At 36.1% G+C, this 20,480-nt stretch overlaps 1 protein-coding gene and 1 pseudogene across 1 annotated transcript; both read left to right on the plus strand.

Moving 5' to 3' along the window:
• Nucleotides 1–3,347: 3,347 nt before the first annotated feature.
• Nucleotides 3,348–6,490, plus strand: LOC132953230 (uncharacterized; annotated as a pseudogene).
• Nucleotides 6,491–9,310: 2,820 nt separating this feature from the next.
• Nucleotides 9,311–9,727, plus strand: LOC132953231 (ATP-dependent DNA helicase PIF1-like). The gene has a single exon (XM_061025752.1). The coding sequence runs from the start codon at nt 9,311–9,313 to the stop codon at nt 9,725–9,727; it is 417 nt and encodes a 138-aa protein (XP_060881735.1).
• Nucleotides 9,728–20,480: the final 10,753 nt, after the last annotated feature.

Here is a 20,480-nt window from a genome sequence, read left to right on the forward strand (position 1 = left end):
TCTGTCAGTTGAATGGAGAAAAAAGAACGTCTCTATCAAAAGGTTTAACATAGAAGACAAAAAAAACCAAGAAATCAATAGACAGTACAAGAACAAACTAAAAGAGACCTTGAGCCTGACGGAGAATTCAAATAACGTAGATAATAACGTAGATAATCTATGGAATGAGATTGAAAACTCGATTAAAAACGGTAGCCACAGAAGTCCTAGGATTTGAAGAAAGAGAAAGGGGGGAAAAAATGGTTTGATGAACAATGTAAAAAAGCGAATAATGAAAGAGATATTGCCCGAATAAAAATGCTAAAAGACCCAAGTGAGGAAAATAAGAGAGTACTATCGACTAGACAAAGGGAAACTAAACAATTGTTTAGAAAAAAGAAAAGATCATGCGAAAATTCTAGACTTGAAATAATAGAAAACAGCTACAATAACAATGTAAGACTTTTTTTTGAAAAGACTAATGAAATTAAGAATGGATTTAAGACAAAAGCAACAATTATAAAAGATGAAGAAGGATTACTAATAACGGATAAAAAAAAGGCTGCAAACGAGTTTAGGAACATGTTTGAAACAATGCTGAACCAACCTACTCAAGTAGAAGTGGAAGAAAACCTCAACACGGTTGAACAGAGATTAGACGAACCCACGTTAGAAGAAGTAGAAAGGGCAGCAAATATGTTGAAAAATAGGAAAGCACTAGGGGAAGACGCAATTGTTGCAGAACTACTGAAAGAAGGAGGAAAAGAACTAATGACATGACTGAAACGACTAGTAGATAATATATGGAAACAAGAAGAAATACCAGTAACATGGCATATGTCAGTCCTATGCCCGGTTCACAAGAAAGGAGACGCTATGGTTTGCCAGAATTACAGAGGAATATCCTTACTAAAACACCTGTTACAAATTAGTTTCAAACATCATACTAAACCGTATCAAGCCATACACAAGGGAAATAATAGGGGAATATCAGGCAGGTTTTATGTCAGGGAAATCTACAGTGGATCAAATTCATACAATAAAACAAATAGTAGAGAAAAGTCACGAGTTCGACATAGATGTGCACCTACTATTTGTGGATTTCAAACAGGCATATGACTCCGTAAATCGAGGTAGATTATGGGAAGCAATGACCCAACTCGGAATCCCTACAAAATTGGTGAGATTGATAAAGACATGTGTGCAAAAGTCCAAGTGTATAATTAAGTTCAACGGAGAAATATCTGAAGATTTCTCAGTTGAAACAGGTCTTAGACAAGGAGATGCGTTATCCCCCACATTATTTAACATAGCTTTAGAATCGGTAGTGAGAGAAGTACTTGATGATGTCACGGGTCTATGAATTGGAGGAGGATACCAAATCACACTAGCTGCGTATGCTGATGACATAATAATTATGGGAGAAACCGAAGAGGACCTAAAACGGTCGGCAGAAAAACTAATAAGTAAGGGAAAAGAGATTGGACTACAAGTTAATGAAGGAAAAACAAAATACTTAATAGTATCACGTAGAGAACAAGTACAAAATTCGTTAGTAGTCGGTGAATGTACCTTCGAAAGGGTAACAAACTTTAAATACCTGGGAGTAGATGTTAGCCAACAAGCAAACAGCCATGGTGAGATTAAAAGGAGAATAACTGCAGGAAATAAGAGCTATTTTGCGATCGTACCTATATTTAAATCAAGATTAATCTCCAAAAATACAAAAATAAGACTATATAAAGTACTCATTAGACCTATAGTATTGTATGCTTGTGGAGCATGGCCATCAACAAAGTAGGACGAGAAAAGATTACTACTATTTGAAAGGAAAATACTGCGGGAGAATTTATGGACCCAAAAGAAACGAGGAAAATTTATATGAACGAAGAACTAATGCAGAATTAAGGGCAATGTTCAACGAGCCAAACATAGTGGGAATACTTAAAAGCAGACGAATAAGCTGGGCCGGGCATGTATGGAGAGCGGAGGGCCAAACAGTACATGATGTCACAATGTGGAAACCAAATAAGGAACGACCGATAGGGAGGCCAAGGCAGCGATGGACAGACCGAGTTGAAGAAGACCTCAAGCTCCTAGGGATTAGGGAGGGAGAACAACTGGCGAAGAACAGAGAACTGTGGAGAGGTGTAGTAGAAGCGGCGATGGACCTTCAAGGCCCGGAATAAGCGAAAAAAAAATAAAAAAAAAAAAAAAATATTAGGTAATATAATATATTATTATATTTTTTTTAGGTTTTATATTGAGTGTTTATTACCCGAGATCATAGACCCTCTATATGGAAAGCGAATAAGTATCTCTGATATAAGAGAACCGAATAATATATAACAACATAACAAATAATTAATATATATACACTACAGGTACATGTTTATATGTATGTATGTATGTATTGATTAATATAATATTACGTATCTATATGTTATTTATTTTATTAGGAAGTATAATTGCACATTTTTCAAAATGTCCATATAAAAATAGTTTGTATCTTTTATTACCGTCTGTCCGTAACATTAAATGCCCTTTGGACCTTAATTAGTTAAAACTTATCGCTCGGCAGTGGAATGGAGAGGATAACTAAGCTTTGCGGAACCGTACCGTGTTATCCAACATCAGGCTACGGCCAACGTTCGAACGAGAAGGTTGTATATGCACAGAAAGCTTGGTGATTCTTTTGCACATTTTAATATTTCTAGACTCCTAACAAGTGCTTTCCTTATTCCGGGTTTTTGTTTTTGGATCAGGCGATTTTTGATACCGGTAAGTACAATTTTGATAGACATAATAATATTAGCATTATTACCTATCCGCGCGTTTGGCAGCGCGTATCGTTAATGGCTACTTCTGTACACACTGCAAACATTGTACATATAATTTTTACCATGGCGCGTTTCGTTTTTAAAGTTTTTTATATCCACATTCGTACTGGGACTCACTGGTGACTGACACTGTGGTCCACGTTGGCCCGTTAGCCGTTCCGATGAAGCCGTTTGTGTCTTAGGTAAACGCAAATTAACATTGCGTACCTACCCATTCATTCTACATTGTTTCGTGGCTTTAACATTATACGAGCTCGGTATATCGTTTTTTTCATTTTTTTAATACTATTAACAATATTCATTTTATAGTATTCTAAAAATAACACTAAACTACCCAAGATGCATATATCACCACTGATAACATACTGATATCATCATAATAATATTCGAATATTCGATTACAACGACCGAGATGATTTGTTTTTCGTATTTGTGATTTAGTATTCAAGTATTTCATTAGTAATATTATTATATTTTTCTATAACAATGTTTTTATTATATTATTCCATATCATCCAGGCTATTCACGATGGTGAAACTATGTGTCATATGTGGAAACATGGATGGTGACAACGACGTTTCAATGCACAGGTATTTACAATGTCAACCAACATATAACAATAATAAAACATAACATGTTATACATCACATTCATCCTTAGAATTCCAACTGATGTGCGTCGTCTTCAGTGGGTGGAATTCGTGGTGAACCAAGGTTTTCCTGTAAACCTAAGCTCAAAGTTGTGTTCGAGGCATTTTATCCCTGGTCATGACTACATAGAAGGAGAGGCACAACGCCGCCGTCTGAGGCACACAGCAATCCCATCTTTGGTGAGTGCATATCATATATCATACATAAATCTCCAAGTATCACAACTCATTCATTTCAAACCCAACATATTAACACTGCATTACAACAAATGTGACATACCTATCCACCTGGCTGTACAGCAATAAATACACTTTGTGATGGATAAACAATAAAAAAATAGGCTTACACTACAGCAGGATGATCTATTGACCTCTACAATATTTTATTTCATTCTACTATATTGTTTTTTACCCACATGTTTCTGATGTAACTTATGTAACTCATTTATAAATAAAATGTACGCCTATATACTTACTACCAAAATATGTAATTTTTTGATTAAAAGAGTATACCTACATAACAATATAACAAAATACATTACATTATTATAAATGTTACTATATTATAAATGTATTAATGTTATTCAGATGACTTTTTTCACTTAAAAATACCATGTGACGTCATATATTGTAATTACTATAACCATACTTAACTACTACAATAGTCAATCCACTGTGCTCATAATTTAATAAAATTTGTTTACTTAGTTGACTTAACTTATACATCATTTTAAATATAATACATAAAACTAAACACAACAGTTATTATATTAAAACATATTAAACATATTAAACAATATACTTATAACACAGTTTTATATGACACAACAACAATTATTTGTCACCATAAACCTCATGTTATTCAACAATTCTCTTTTTTTTGTTGTTACGCCTAATGCTTAGTATTATTTATGGTTTGGTACATTCTACAGACTACAAAATTGTTGTTGGTTGAAGATTCGGTAGAAGGTAGACACTACCGAAATAACATCCGCCGGTATAACAACACTTTGGCATTTGCTGCTTTCTCCATCGACCTCAACACACGGCGCTTGCCAGGTCGGGGACCGAATGTGTTCACTGTTCAAGGGCAGGGATATTGGACAATAAGTAATGACTTGATCGGGAACGATCCTATCCAACGCAGATTCTGCCAGCTGTATTTCGTCGAATCCGGCGAGGCAAACCGGATTCGTAGGGACCAGCAGCAATTACTGCCTGCCGCACACCGTCTATTGCCAAGTGTACTCGAAGACTTAGACGGGCTGTTACGGGACATCAATCCATTCGCACAGGCTTTTGAGTAATATATTTAATTAATTTTACTGAACAATTCACATTTGCATTACACTACACTATAGACAAATCATGTTAACATTGACATTTAGTTTCTCAAAATCGGCTAGCAAGTACGCATGTCATTATTCCAATTACCAATTGTTATAATTAATTACACTATTTGATTAACCTTATGACAGTGTAGATTTACCTGCCTACTTAAACTATTCATTTTTACATTTTTTACTTTGTTTGCATTCATACATTTTCAATTAGTTACAAATACTTACTTTAATAAGTAACTAGAAAGAGATAAATTCTTATTCGCAATCACAACACATTATTTCCTAAATATATTAACAATGTTCAGTCACAAATTAAAAGTTAATTTAATTTTGTTCATATTCAGTTACGGATACAGATTTATTTCTCTTAAAAGTATTGATATACTTGGTAAGTACACGCAAAATTCTTTACATACACTGCTTTTTAATATATACTATGCTACATAAGTTTCTGATTGATGTCAAGTGCTGGTTCTCTATCCCAATAATTGTTGGTCAGCAATTACATATACTAGCGTCATTACGCTTCAATGTATGACAAAACGTTGGTGTTATACACTACACTATTTGCATTGTCACAACTCATTTTTAACTAATCACTAACTTACAATTAACTTACTCGCTCATGCCACACTTACTTTATACTACATACTTACCATAGACACTACACTTTACATAATGTATAACTTATTTCAATTGCGTTACTGCTGTCTCTGATTAGATATTGGTTTTTTTCTATTTCATTTATAATACCTATGCTTACAGCTAATAATGTCTATACATTATTTTTATTTTTTTTTTTTTTTGTGCATTATGTGCGTACACTACTCCTATGTACAAAACTCAACTTCTACTTGAATATTTCTCATTTCATTTCAATTGAACACAAACACACGTGCCTAGAGTTAGAGTTAATGAATTCTACGGATTACTTTTGTTTGTGTTTCTTATGTACTTAAATACACTTCAACTCAATGTATTTAAACAAAACACTTTGTATTCTACATTGTAATACATTTTGCATTATGCTACTCTTTTTCATTTTTTTACACCACCACATCATTCTTTGTTGACATTATGTGTGAGCATCAATTAAATAGGACTCTGTTGTTGACACTTCTGAGAACATCAACAATACACCAATATATGCGCTATAAACATGTACCTACACAAGGATTAATCAATTTCAATTTTGTAAAATAAATCATAAAACCGTGTTACTTTGTTACAGAACAATGCGAGAAGTGTGGGCTGCAGAAAACGCTCCCGGCAGAGATCCTCAGTTGCTTCCAAGGAGAGTGAGAATGCATTTTGTCGCCGACTGAAATGTGGACAGGAGACGATATAACCCACCGCCTGAAACGGTTAACGAAGTCGCAGTAGTGTTTGTCGGTGATGACGGTCAACCGCCAACAAACGTCGATCTGGTCATTCACGACCGGAATCCGATTGACCCACACATCGTCGGCTACAGACCATACCAGCCGGCTCTTCAAACGCGGATCCAATGCTGTATCCCCTACTCTTTCCACGAGGAGAGCTCGGTTGGCATCAACGCTTGCTACAAGAGGGCCCTCGCCGTACCCCTGTTCGCAATCGGAACAGTATCAGGGAGTATACTTGCTATCGTCTTGCTATTCGTTACAATGGCAACAACGACACAATCAACGATACTATGAGTTTATTACATGATCCACGGGCCGTGTGGCACGCTAAACCCAAACAGCCCATGTATGGTGGACAACAGTTGTTCGAAAAAGTTTCCAAAAGAATTCAGCGAAGAGACTGTATACATTTCTGACGGCGGTTACCCGAAGTACCGCCGGCCAAACAACGGACCTGTGGCCAGGGTCAGAAATCAAGAGGTCAGCAACGAGTTTGTCGTGCCTTACAATCCGTACCTGTTAGCAAAATATGATGCACACATTAACGTAGAGGTATGCTCTACTGTGAAGAGTGTTCAGTATTTGTATAAAGGGCACGATGCTGCGACCATGGAAGTATGGAACGGAAATGAAATAGACAGGTATGTTATCAAAATTCATTTTTCTATAAGTTAACACATTTTATTCTTTCAACTATTGCATTTGTAAAGTTTTTTGGTGTTCTGGCCTCACTGTGACTTCCTAACCTAACGTACATTGTACTTGCAACTTATGTAAACTTCAATTATTGTACACAAACACAGCATAGAACAGGAGAGTATAAACTACTGGTGTTCATTAATTTAGAGTTGTTGGATATAACTTGATATTATGTTTAAAAAAAATTGTTTAGAGTATTAGCTTAAAACAACTGCCCACATAGTGCATGATATCTATTATTTCATAGTCACTACAGTAGTATCAGCATGGCCAGTTGACAACTGGATATCACAATCATCATTCATATAATAATATTTACTCCTCAATCAATAACTGTATTCATTTTAAATTATTTTTCATTATTTCAATGCGCAAAACTACATATAATACTCAATCATCTCCATCTCATTTCAATAGTAAAGACATTTTAGGAAAGCCGTTCAGCATAATATAAATTATTAAAACCGGTATTTTGTAAATTAGAAGTTTCATATATATGTTATTCATTTGTTTCATTTGACAAGCATTTCTCTGTTCACACTACAATAACTTAACACTAAGAATATATTATTAAGAAATTAATTACATCATATTATTAACATTTGTAATAAATTAAAGAAATAAATTAGATTTTTTAAAGCCATTTAACACTTATTAGACTAAGTCTTAATGTCTTAAGTTATGTACATAGAATATAATTAAAATGCAAAAAAAAATATTTAAAAAAATTTTAATATGTACAACTATAACCTCTTTTTGTAAACCTTAACTACACTTGTGTTAAACTATAGGTGATGTGTAACCACAATCCTTTTATTTCAATTTCTTTTTTTTTATGTTCTAAATTCAAATTGAAGAAATATTAATATATTGTTATATTCAACCAGATCAACAAAACCAACATTTATCGTATTCTTCTTTATTAGCATTGCAATTGCAATAGTGTTACACTATACTCAGGCATAGTTACATTTATTATACATACATCACAAACAATAGTATTACAACATTTTACTCATGACAATATTTTATATACATATATGTAATAATGAAATTTTAAATAACTATTGATTTTTTTTTTAACTGTTCTAAATATTTACATACATACATAAATGTTGTTTTCAGTTTCATAAATTCGAGGTACGTTAGCCCACCAGAAGCCATCTGGAGGTTGTTTGCGTATAAACTACACGACATCAGTCACACGGTAGTTAGACTTCCGGTGCACCTAGAAAACTACCACAACGTGTACTTTGCGCGTGGACAAGAACTACAGGGGGTACAAAACCACGCCCTACCTCAAACAAAACTCACGGCGTTCTTCGCGCTCAACGAGAGAAACGTTGATGCGCGACAGTATCTGTACCACGAGATTCCGATACATTACACTTGGCAAGCATCGTCAAAAGAGTGGAGACTGCGGCGTAGACAGGCACCTCGCGAGACGTTAGCTCGGATGTACGTCGTCAACCCACTAGATAGAGACCGCTACTCTTAAACAGAAGAGGCCCGCAGTCTTTCCGAGACTTGAAGACGGTAAACGGGGTCGTACAAGCCACATACGCGGCCGCAGCTGTTGCGTTGGGATTGTTGGAAGACGACGAAGGGCGGGGGCGGCATGTCTCAAAGCAATTGGAGACCTACTTCGTGCACGCGGAAAATCACTCAACGACTACGGTCTACCCAATCCAGACGACGATCTACTGGAACCGGATCAAGACGACCAAATGTTCGGTGCAATAGACGCGGTTGTTGCTTGGCAACAACGATTGCGCGACTTGAACGACGAACAGCGAACGGTGTACGATCGAGTGATGGCGGCCGTTGACGACAACCGCAACGTCCAGAAAATGTTCTACGTCGACGGGCCAGGAGGCACGGGAAAAAACGACTATACGGATGCCTAATATCGTCGCTTCGTAATAGACAACAAACGGTGTTGAGCGTGGCATACACTGGGATCGCCGCATCCCTCATGGAGGGCGGCATGACGGTACACTCGACTTTCGGATTGCCATTGGGAACGCTGACCGAACAATCTACTTCGAGCATCACCATGCAGTCTTTGCGGGTGCAAAGGATACGTGAAGCTTCGCTGATTGCCTGGGACGAAGCGCCCATGTCCCCGGGCCTACAATTCACGGTGGTCGATCGTTTGCTCAAGGACATCATGGAATCGGCACTACCGTTTGGTGGTAAACCAATACTGTTAGCTGGCGACTTCAGGCAGATATTGCCCGTCGTTCACCGAGGGAACAGGAGGTCCATCGTCATGTCATCTATCAAACGCCACTTATTGTGGAGAGAGTTTGAACAGTTACGGCTGACGCGGAACATGCGCGCCGACAACGACGCTGACTTCGCTGCTTGGCTACTTCAACTCGGTAACGGTCAACTGCCGTCGGTTCGATCGTGATGTTGCTGAGAAACATTGATCCGAAGCGACAACTATGCAACGGGACGAGGTTGGTGGTCACCGAACTGCGGAGACACAACTTCAAGGCGAGGAGGTTGTCCGGCGCTGACGACGCGCAGGAAGACATCATCTTACCCGCTGTTTCGATGACTTCCGGTGAGGAAGACGATTTGCCTTTTCGAATGAAGCGGATTCAATTCCCGGTACGGTTGTCGTTTGCCATGACAATCAACAAGTCTCAGGGTCAAACGTTCGACCGAGTCGGTTTGCTCCTGCCGTCACCCGTCTTCAGCCATGGACAGTTGTACGTTGCGTTTTCAAGAGTGAGGGACGCGCAATCAGTTAAAGTCGGCATGTACTGCGATGGAAATGGTCGATTCGTCACCAAGAATATCGTGTATGCAGAAGTTCTCTGATGCGATTACAGGTAGCTATATAATTAATGTAATTATACAATATTCACCAAGGGGAAAATGTTATCCCCAAGGGGTCTATGTGACCTCCTCCGGGTCTTTGTGACCCCCCCCCCCCCCAGTTTGTATTTATTTTATTCTATACATTATACACTATATATACATGTAATGTGTTGTTTGTATTTAACTACCGGCTAATGTTACATACATATACCATAAAATTAACATTGAATTTGTAATAAGTAACATTTTGTATATCTGTAATAAATATGCATCAAATAACAAATACCTGGTAATTTATGTATTTATTTATTATTTATTATTATTCATATATTTATTTATTTATATGAGTATTTTAAACACAGTTTTTAATACCAGAACAATCTAAATAGTTTTTACTTTATCTACACTACTACTATACTACATCAGTAATATATGTAATAATTCTATTACTCAGCTTTAGGTTTTTTTTTTTTTTTTTAAAAGAGAACAATAATGTTCACATAACTTTCCACCACTTATTTTTACATTCAACTGTGTGACTTAATAACTTCTTGACCACTTTATTGCAATGTTCTAAAGCTCAATATCACCAATACCGAATCAGATACTACCGTCAAACGGGCCAACTTGGGATGTGTGTTTAACTCGGGCCAAAAATATTATCTTTTAGTTTTACCTCCATAACGGTATCTTACAATTAATTAATGTAATACAAAAATTCTGTTCAAAATCTTAACAATTTTAATTATAATAATATTTAAAATCACTTTCGCAGTGTTGCAGCATCAAATTTTGTACATAAGTATTAATTTTTATTAATTAATTTTGTGTTTAATGTCTATCGTTTTGAAAAGGTCCGAAAAACACTAATACTCATTGAATTAGACGTTTTACATAAAAATTGATAGTAAAAAATATGTTCCGACATCTGTTAAATTTACTACTCTATATTGTAAATTATTAATTATAATCCTACATACATTTCTGTAAATTATGTTTTACTTATTTAATCCAACTTGAGCCACCGTTAATCAAACCCAGGTTTTTTAATATTATTTACATATATATATATAATTGGACAACCGACATTTTTTATTTATTTTTTAATGTTAATATTATAATATTAATAATATTTGAAAATTTTAAATAGTGCCCCAAGTTGGTTTAAGTATAATATTTAGATATATATATATATATAAATTATAAAATAGGTTTTTCATAAGAAAAACATGAGTGTCCCATGTTGTCGAAATTCAGTACAACCAGGGACATGCAGACAAAAAAAAAATAACATAGAAGGAATAATTTGTATGGTTCAAATGCAACAGACATTAATAAATCGAACCTTAACTAAAAAAAAATAATGTTACATTGAAAATACCTCTAGATTAATTAATCTTTAAGTTATTTACAATAGAATTTCAAAACTGACCCAAGTTGGCCTGTTTGACGGTATACATTTCAAAACTTCACCATTTAAGTAGACACAGGCAAGAAACTAACATAACATATGGAAAAAAAAAGTTTTTATTCAGCTGAAAAATATAAAATAAAACAAATTAAATAAAATACGTAACAAAACATGAAATTCAATGGATATTGTCCAACTGAAACTTACAACTTCCATTGCTCAGTGCATTGCCTACAATTCATAAAATTGGTAAGATTAGTTTCTTCTCAAGCAGCTATTAGAAATGTATATTAATGTACTTACATCGCTTACATCCACCGATGCCATCGCCGCGGTCACCTGGGCCACTTGGTGGTCGTCCGCCGGTAGTTCCCGCGGCGGTGGTGATGGAGTAACAATATCTTGTTGTGGTGGTGGTGGTGGTGGCAGCCCTTGGCGAAGCGGTGTTGTAGGTGTATGTGAGACTAAGAAAATTATAAAAATTAATAATAGAACACGGAATAACAGTGGTCGTGGTAGAACATAACACACACTCACCCGGGCAATCTTTAATGATATGCCCCTTTTTGTGGCACTTGAAGCAACCTGAAACACAAATTAGATGGTACACATTTCATTATATTATTCTAGAATTTTTATTTTTATACATCTACTACTCACGTCGCTTCTCAATATTACTTTTATAACGCTTCCGGACCCCCCCGGAAGCGTTATAAATATTTAAATCACGGGGACGCGAGTATACAGGTGCGTTAAACACCTGTATACCGCTCCCCGTGTACTTGTGCACGATTTTGTTCACTTTCATTCTAAAAATCAACAATAAAACCAATTAATATTAAAATTAGTCATTTTTACAGACACTATTCTATTTTTGGGCCGTGATGGGTTGGCTATGCAAATTAATTATCAAAATGTCACGAGGTGGATTTCGAACATTGTGTAGTAAACCTGCGTTTCTACGAATATATTAAGTACCTTTCCGCGGTAGGACAACAACAACAAGGAGATTAACTTTCAACTATTCGATTCCAAGAATCGCGTACATGTACGTACCTAGAGTTTTACGACGTAATTAAAACTTCGACATCAAATATCTGCAAAACAAACCTATAATAATTTAAGTGCCAATAAAGAAGAGTGCCAATCGTACATTCGGGTTGTTTTGCAATAACAACGTCCAGCTCCGGTTCCCTTTCAGATATCCACCTCCTGGGCTCTGCCGTGTACATTTTTTTATACATATAGATTTTATATAAATATAAGATAGAGTCTATAGCAAATTGGGATTTAGTACAGAGTCTGCACTACGCAGTCACTAACTTCTCGGGCAGATGCTTTTCGCTCCGTCCTCAAATTTATCTAATTTCTTTATAAATGTTTAATTATTATTATTTTGTCTTAACAATAAAGTACTATAAATAACTTATACAACTTGTCTCTCTCCAACCTTCTCTCCTACATTAACCATCAACGTCGACGAACTCAAAATATAAGCGAGCAGTGAGGGATCACTACACGTCTTTTGGTGTCAGGTGTGGGGTCACCTGAAGGAAGAATTCTAGTATCCAACCTAGAATCGAGTACATCAGCGGACCTCGAGTTCAACCACGTTGCTGACAATAGGAGGACCGAGCCAAGACATCAACTACATTCAACATTTGTGTCTGCAATCAACAGTTCAACTGCATTCAACATTTCACCTTCACTCAACTAGCCAAGCAGAGCATCAGCGACGAGTCAGCAGAGCCGTCAGCACGCAACCATTTAGGACCGGACAAAAGAGCAATGAATTTCGCACTGTAAGTTGTTATTTAAGCAATTATATAGTATATGTCTGAGAGTCCAAATAGGTGTTGGTCAGTAGTTAGATATAACCCGCAAACTTTACACACGACAATTATGAGCGTAACATTAGGAATTGACTCCGCCTTGCGCGGCATACCTAACTTTAGCGGGGGCACTGAGGCAGATTTAGCCTCATACATAATCGAATGTGACTATGTAATGAACAATATTCACGAAAATCTTAAAACGGTAGTTTTTAACAATATAGTAGCTAAATTAAAGGGGACCGCTTTCCAGTCTGCCCGATACCGAAATTTTGCAGACTGGGCCGAACTTAAAGCCCACCTTCGAGCTGTTTTTGGAACACCGCATTCCATTAGTTATTTACAATCGCAAATGAGCAATATTAAACAACGTTCCGACGAAGACATACGTAGCTTCGCCGGGCGTACGGAAAAATGTTTTCATGAATTAGTAGGAGCACTAACTGTAGGACTAGAGCCAGCATCAGCCACAGCAGTAGCTGCATCTTATAAAACGGGAGCGCTTACCGCATTTGTTAACGGGACGCGACCCGAAATCAGAGCATTATTAAAAGCACGCGACGTATCCTCTTTCGAAAAAGCCGTTTCTATAGCAACCGAAGAAGAACAGGATTTACAACACATTAATCGCCGTTTTAACACTAACAAAAATTACGGGAAAAATAACGCGAATAAAAAGAATATTAAATGCAATAAATGCAGTAAGATGGGCGACTATGCAAACGAGTGCCGTAGTAATACAGGTACTTCATACAGCACGAATTTTAGAAATCCCATTAACAGTCGCGACGATAAAACCAGTATAGTAAAACACGAGTATCAAGGGCAGGTCAGGTTCTGCGCGTACTGTAAGAAAACAAATCATAATATAAAAGATTGTAGGAAACGTATTTACAACGAAAGTAAAAAAACCACTAGTAAGGAAACCGAAAGTCCTAGCACTAGCCGTACCGTAAACGAAATCAACCAAAATCATGTAAGAATTGTAGCCAATTTCGAAGAAGAACATATAATGTGTGGATCAGATAATTTCCAACCTCATAATATTAAATTATTAGTCGACTCCGGCGCGGAGATGAATCTCATTAAAATAACCGCACTAGAAGGACAAGTTGTCATAAACGAATCCGAGAAACGTACGATAAAAGGCATTAACGAAATTCCAATATTTACCGTAGGCACTATGGTAACCACTATGCAAATTAACAACGTCGATGTGCTCATCAAATTCGACGTCGTTTTTGGCGATTTTCCAATAAACGAGTCGGGCATCATCGGTCGTAACTTTTTAAAACAAAACAAGGTTATCATGGACTATAGCCAAAATCTATTAACAATACCAGAAGAAACTGGTTTTAAAGAAATTATATTACCGCCGCGTAGCAATTGTGTACTTCTCATAAAAAACGACGAAAACATAGGTCACGAGAATATAACTATAAAAAAACAAGACGTGAACGAAAACGTAATAATCGCGAACAGTATCAGTCCGGTTAACAAAAATAACATTGTTAGTAATATAATAAATATTTCAGAAGAACCTTTCGTGATAGACGAGCTTACCACACAACATATCGAGTGGGAGCCATATAATGAAACAGTATTGACAGCATCTTTTATAGATGACAAACAAACCGATCGTATAACACAAATCAAACGCGAAATTAAAACCGACGATTTGAATAAAGAAGAACGGGAAAATATTTTAGCACTCTGTTGTGATTACGCGGACCTGTTTTATTTACCGGGTGACTATCTTAGCGCCACGGAAATCGTGACTCACACAATAAACACACCGCGTTGCACAAAACCCATTAACATACGCCCGTATCGTTTACCTTGGGCATACCAAGAAGAAATCGAAAAACAAATTAAAGAAATGAAACATAACAATATTATACGTGATTCTAAATCACCTTTCAATTTTCCACTCGTGGTAGTGAAAAAGAAAAATTTAGATCCGACAGGGAAACCCAAACTGCGAGTGTGCGTAGATTTCAGAAAACTTAACGAAGTAACCGAGAATGAAGCTTATAACCTCCCAAACTTACTAGAGATATTAGAATCCCTAGGATCATCCAAATACTTCAGTACTTTGGATTTGGCGGCAGGTTATCATCAGCTGCATATAGACCCGGCCGATACACATAAAACAGCTTTTTCTACAAAATCCGGTCACTACGAATTTTTACGCATGCCTTTCGGACTGAGCTCAGCTCCAGCCACTTTTACGCGCGCAATGAAATCTGTACTCATGGGACTTGAAGAAATGTGCACTGCATACCTAGATGATATTGTAGTACACGGATCTAGTCTCATGGACCACCAGAAAAAATTAGAACAAGTATTCAATAGGCTGCGCGTACACAAACTTAAATTACAACCTAACAAATGTTCTTTCTTACGAAAAGAAGTATTGTATTTAGGGCACGTAATAAACGAAACCGGAGTTTCCCCGGACCCGAACAAATTGAAATGCATTCGGGAATATCCTAAACCGAAAAATGCAAAGGATATTAAGTCATTTTTAGGACTATTAAATTACTATAGACGTTTCGTCGATAATTTTGCAAAAATAGCAAAGCCATTAACTTATTTACTTAAAAAAGACGTACCATTCGTTTGGACCGATAATTGCGAACATAGTTTTGAAGAACTCAAAAAAGCTTTAATGAACCCGCCGTTACTAGTCTATCCCGACTGGGAAGCGGGAAAGTTCAATTTAATGACAGACGCAAGTCAGTATGCAATAGGAGCCGTTTTATCTCAGGGGGAAGTCCCTAAAGACCAACCTATCGCGTACTCCAGTAGAACATTAAATAAAGCGGAGTGTAACTATAGCGTTATTCAGAAGGAATTATTAGCCATCGTCTGGGCCGTGAAATATTTCAGACCATATTTATACGGTCGTCATTTCAACATTATAACCGACCATCGACCTTTAACATATTTATTCGGCATTAAAGACGCGTCATCGCAGTTAATGCGCTGGCGGTTACAACTGGCCGATTACGATTATGACATTACGTACCGGGCCGGCCCCGAGCACTCGAACGCCGACTGTTTATCACGAATTCGAATGATACAAACCGGTCCGACCAACGCAATTAACGGGTTCAATGAATTCAAAGCCGCGGAAAACAAACCCATCTTCAATTCAAAAATTATCGAAATCGACAATGATATAATCAAGGCCGTAGAGACAGAGAACGTTATAATACTAGTTTCGGAAGACAAAGTCATAACTAACCCGGCAGTGCGTGAAGTAATAAAAAACATTGACGTAGGTCAAATACAGTTTTCCGATGAAAACAAGTTTTGTACTATCCAAAGAGACCCGAATTTATTAATAATTTATGGTTTTAAGGCCACGTATACAACACCACTCGAAGCCGAGGTCATTTACCAAGCCATAAACAATTTAAAAACGTTTTGCATAACAAATAAAATTAACTCGTTTTCTACGAATAAATTAGACGGGTCCACCTCACTCACCAGTTACTTACGCATTCGAACAATGTTTCGGCATATTTTTAAAGCAACCGACATTGTAGTAAAAATTTACACGGGTCAGCAATTAACCGAAGACGAAAAGAAATTAATAATTTACGAGCACCATAACTCACCGTTAGGGGGACATGCAGGTGTATCGCGCACGGTGAAAAGATTAAAACTTAATTATAACTGGCGCCACATGGAAAAAGACGTCAAACATTATATTAAACATTGCGAGCTATGTCAGAAAAACAAATCACATGTTAAAACCAAACAACCTATGTTAATTACTAGTACAGTAGTAAAACCTTTCGAAAGAGTCTGCCTAGATATAGTAGGACCTTTACCAAAAACATTAGCAGGGAACATGTATATACTCACCTTGCAAGACGAATTAAGTCGTTTTTCACTAGCCATAGCGTTATCCGCCACGGACGCGCAAACGGTAGCACACGCTTTCGTAGAATGTTTCGTGTGTATATACGGTATTCCCGAATCGATTTTGACGGATTGCGGAACAAACTTTTTATCCGACGTATTCAAAAGCATGTGCAAACTTTTAGACATAAAGAAATCGAAAACTACGCCTTGGCATCCGCAAGGAAACGCTTTTCTAGAACGGTCCCACAAAACGTTAAAAACCTATTTACGGAGTTTTGTTGACAAAGACAGTAATTGGGATAAACTATTATGCTTCGCAACTTTCTGTTATAACACCACAGTTCATACCTCGACTAATTTTACACTCTATGAACTAGTATTCGGAAGAAAACCGAACATTCCTTCTGCGTTTAACAAAAATCCCGAACCACAGTATAATTATGATAACTATGTTTTCGACCTCAAACGACTTATGCAGGAAGCACACAAAATAGCAAGGGATAACCTAATCAAAAAAAAAAAATCTAATAAAACTTACTATGACCGAACTTTAAATGTCGTCAATTTACACGTAGGAGATAAAGTACTCATTAGAGAACACAATAAGAAAAATGCGCTCAGCTTAAATTGGCAAGGACCTTTTGAGGTACTATTAGTACACGATAACGAAAATATTACAATTCAAAAAGGAAATCACGAGTATCGTATACATAAAAATAACGTAAAACGTTATTACGACGATAACGACAGCGAATAAAATAAAAAAAAAAAAAAACAAAATTGTAGAATACATTAAGTCATACAATTATATTCATTTTATTTTGGAGACGGTTTATTATTACATTATAATTACTATTACTATTATTATTATTATATTATTATTTTTTATTAGTATTATTATTATTATTATAATACACTACGGTATTTAAGATTTTATTATCAAATCGTTTTATAAGGGTTATGGGATTTGATTAATTATAATACTATTTTATTATCATTCTATTTATTTTACACTCGTAATCATATTACTATTATTAGTAGTTTCCTGAACAGTAGAACGGGTATATTGAATACTATTAAGTTAAACTTTTATTATAAAACTATATTAAACTAATAAGCTGAAACGATTTTCAGACTTATGCTTCTGATAATACCATTCACGTCGGGGACTTTTCGATACACCGACGAACCACTAACACGACACTCTGGCCTATACTACGAGAACCGGGGACCTTTGAAACTTATTACGTCTCAATGGGACCTAACTGCATACATTAATCTTACTAAATATAACGAAGAATTCGAATACATAAACGAAGTAATAGATAAAACGAACGAATTGTGTGTTGCATACATGCACGACCCAGTTACCAATAACTTTAATTGTAACAACTTACTTAAAACAGCCACCGCTATAGTTGACAATTTACACAATAAAAAGACACAAGTCTTAGATTCTATTGGTCACATAATTACTAAACGTAATGCTTTAACTAAACTCGTTACAAAAGCAGCTAAATTAATATACGGAATATGCAATTTAGAATGCATACAAAAATTTAATTTTAATATAGCAAAAAGCCAAAGCACTTCGCAATCTAAACTAATAAAAGAACAAATTAAAGTAGTACAACTACAGAATAATATAGTGTCACACAACATTATATCTTCGGTACCTTTAACATTAATGGTGAACGAAACGACAAACAGTACAAGGGAACAACAAATAAAAAACTATTTGACAAAACATTTTATACACGTTAATTTATTAATTACAAAACAGATAGAAGAAACAAACACACTATTAGAGGTAATACAACAGGCTAAAATGGGAATTATTCATCCAAGTTTAATATCTCCAAAAGAGTTATTAGAACACGTTAAAGACGTTAAAGTATCATTACCTGGGGGCACCGATTTACCAACTGATTTAGACATACAAAATATTTACGAATTGATAAAGCTCTCAGACATTACTATATACTATGCAAATGACAACTTAGTGTTTATAATTTCTTTACCTTTAATTTATCAAAATGATTTTAGTTTGTATAATTTAATACCTGTGCCAGTGTGCACCGGAAACGATTGTTTTTATATAAAACCTAGTAATAAGTATCTAGCTATAAGTAAAACGAAAGAACACTATGCTCTTTATGACGAATTGTATTACACACATTGTAAACACGCTAGAGACTTCCTTTTGTGTCCTGAGGGTAATCCTTTACATCCACGTGCTAGTAGACCAGCATGCGAAGTACAATTACTCCAAGATCCTATAAAAGTTCCAACAAACTGCGAAATCATGCACGTACAAATGGGTACATCCATCTTTCACAAAAAACGATTCAAAAACGAGTGGATCTACGTCACTAACTACGATTTAGTATTCATCACCTGCGACGAAGATAAAGAATCCACCAGCCATACACTAAGAGGTGTAGGTATCTTAAGTTTAAATGAAACTTGTAAAGCGTACGCCGCTAGAGACGTACTCATACCAGGGAAAGTCGATTACAAATCTGAATATATGGATTTCAACCCGAAATCAGTTTTAGAACACATAAAGGATATGCCGTTCACCGACAACAACAACTTAATGGAAGATTACCATGTTAAAACAAATAACATGGAGGACCTACATAAAGTGTCAGGGTCAAACAAGCAATTAGAAAAACAACGGAAAGTCGACAACAAAATTGACGAGCTAAAGGACGCGCAAGAACGCAACGATTATATATTATATGTAATAACAAGTAGTATTTTTATGGCAGTAATCATATTAATAATAAATATGGTTAAAACAAAAACAGTAACAAACCACACGGAAGTAGCACAGTCACAGGAAGAAACAGAGGAACTTAATGCAAACCCAGTGATGTCATTAAGAGGAGTCGACATGGTCGAGTTTCCACTCGCGCCAAGAAACAGCCCTACCGGCTACCCAACACTGCGAACATTCTTGAATTAGTGGAAGTCGGGGACTTCCATCTTCGAGGGGAGGAATGTAGTAAACCTGCGTTTCTACGAATATATTAAGTACCTTTCCGCGGTAGGACAACAACAACAAGGAGATTAACTTTCAACTATTCGATTCCAAGAATCGCGTACATGTACGTACCTAGAGTTTTACGACGTAATTAAAACTTCGACATCAAATATCTGCAAAACAAACCTATAATAATTTAAGTGCCAATAAAGAAGAGTGCCAATCGTACATTCGGGTTGTTTTGCAATAACAACGTCTAGCTCCGGTTCCCTTTCAGATATCCACCTCCTGGGCTCTGCCGTGTACATTTTTTTATACATATAGATTTTATATAAATATAAGATAGAGTCTATAGCAAATTGGGATTTAGTACAGAGTCTGCACTACGCAGTCACTAACTTCTCGGGCAGATGCTTTTCGCTCCGTCCTCAAATTTATCTAATTTCTTTATAAATGTTTAATTATTATTATTTTGTCTTAACAATAAAGTACTATAAATAACTTATACAACTTGTCTCTCTCCAACCTTCTCTCCTACATTAACCATCAACGTCGACGAACTCAAAATATAAGCGAGCAGTGAGGGATCACTACAATTGGTAAAAGGTTAACAAATACAATTTTTTCCCTAAAAAAATTAGTCAT

The sequence above is a fragment of the Metopolophium dirhodum genome, unplaced genomic scaffold, assembly GCF_019925205.1.
Source record: "Metopolophium dirhodum isolate CAU unplaced genomic scaffold, ASM1992520v1 scaffold1, whole genome shotgun sequence".
Classification (NCBI taxonomy): Eukaryota; Metazoa; Arthropoda; class Insecta; order Hemiptera; family Aphididae; genus Metopolophium; species Metopolophium dirhodum.

Excerpts from the sequence above, each read along its gene's own strand:
- LOC132953231 (XM_061025752.1), top strand. The coding sequence starts at position 9,311 with ATGTTGCTGAGAAACATTGATCCGAAGCGACAACTATGCAACGGGACG.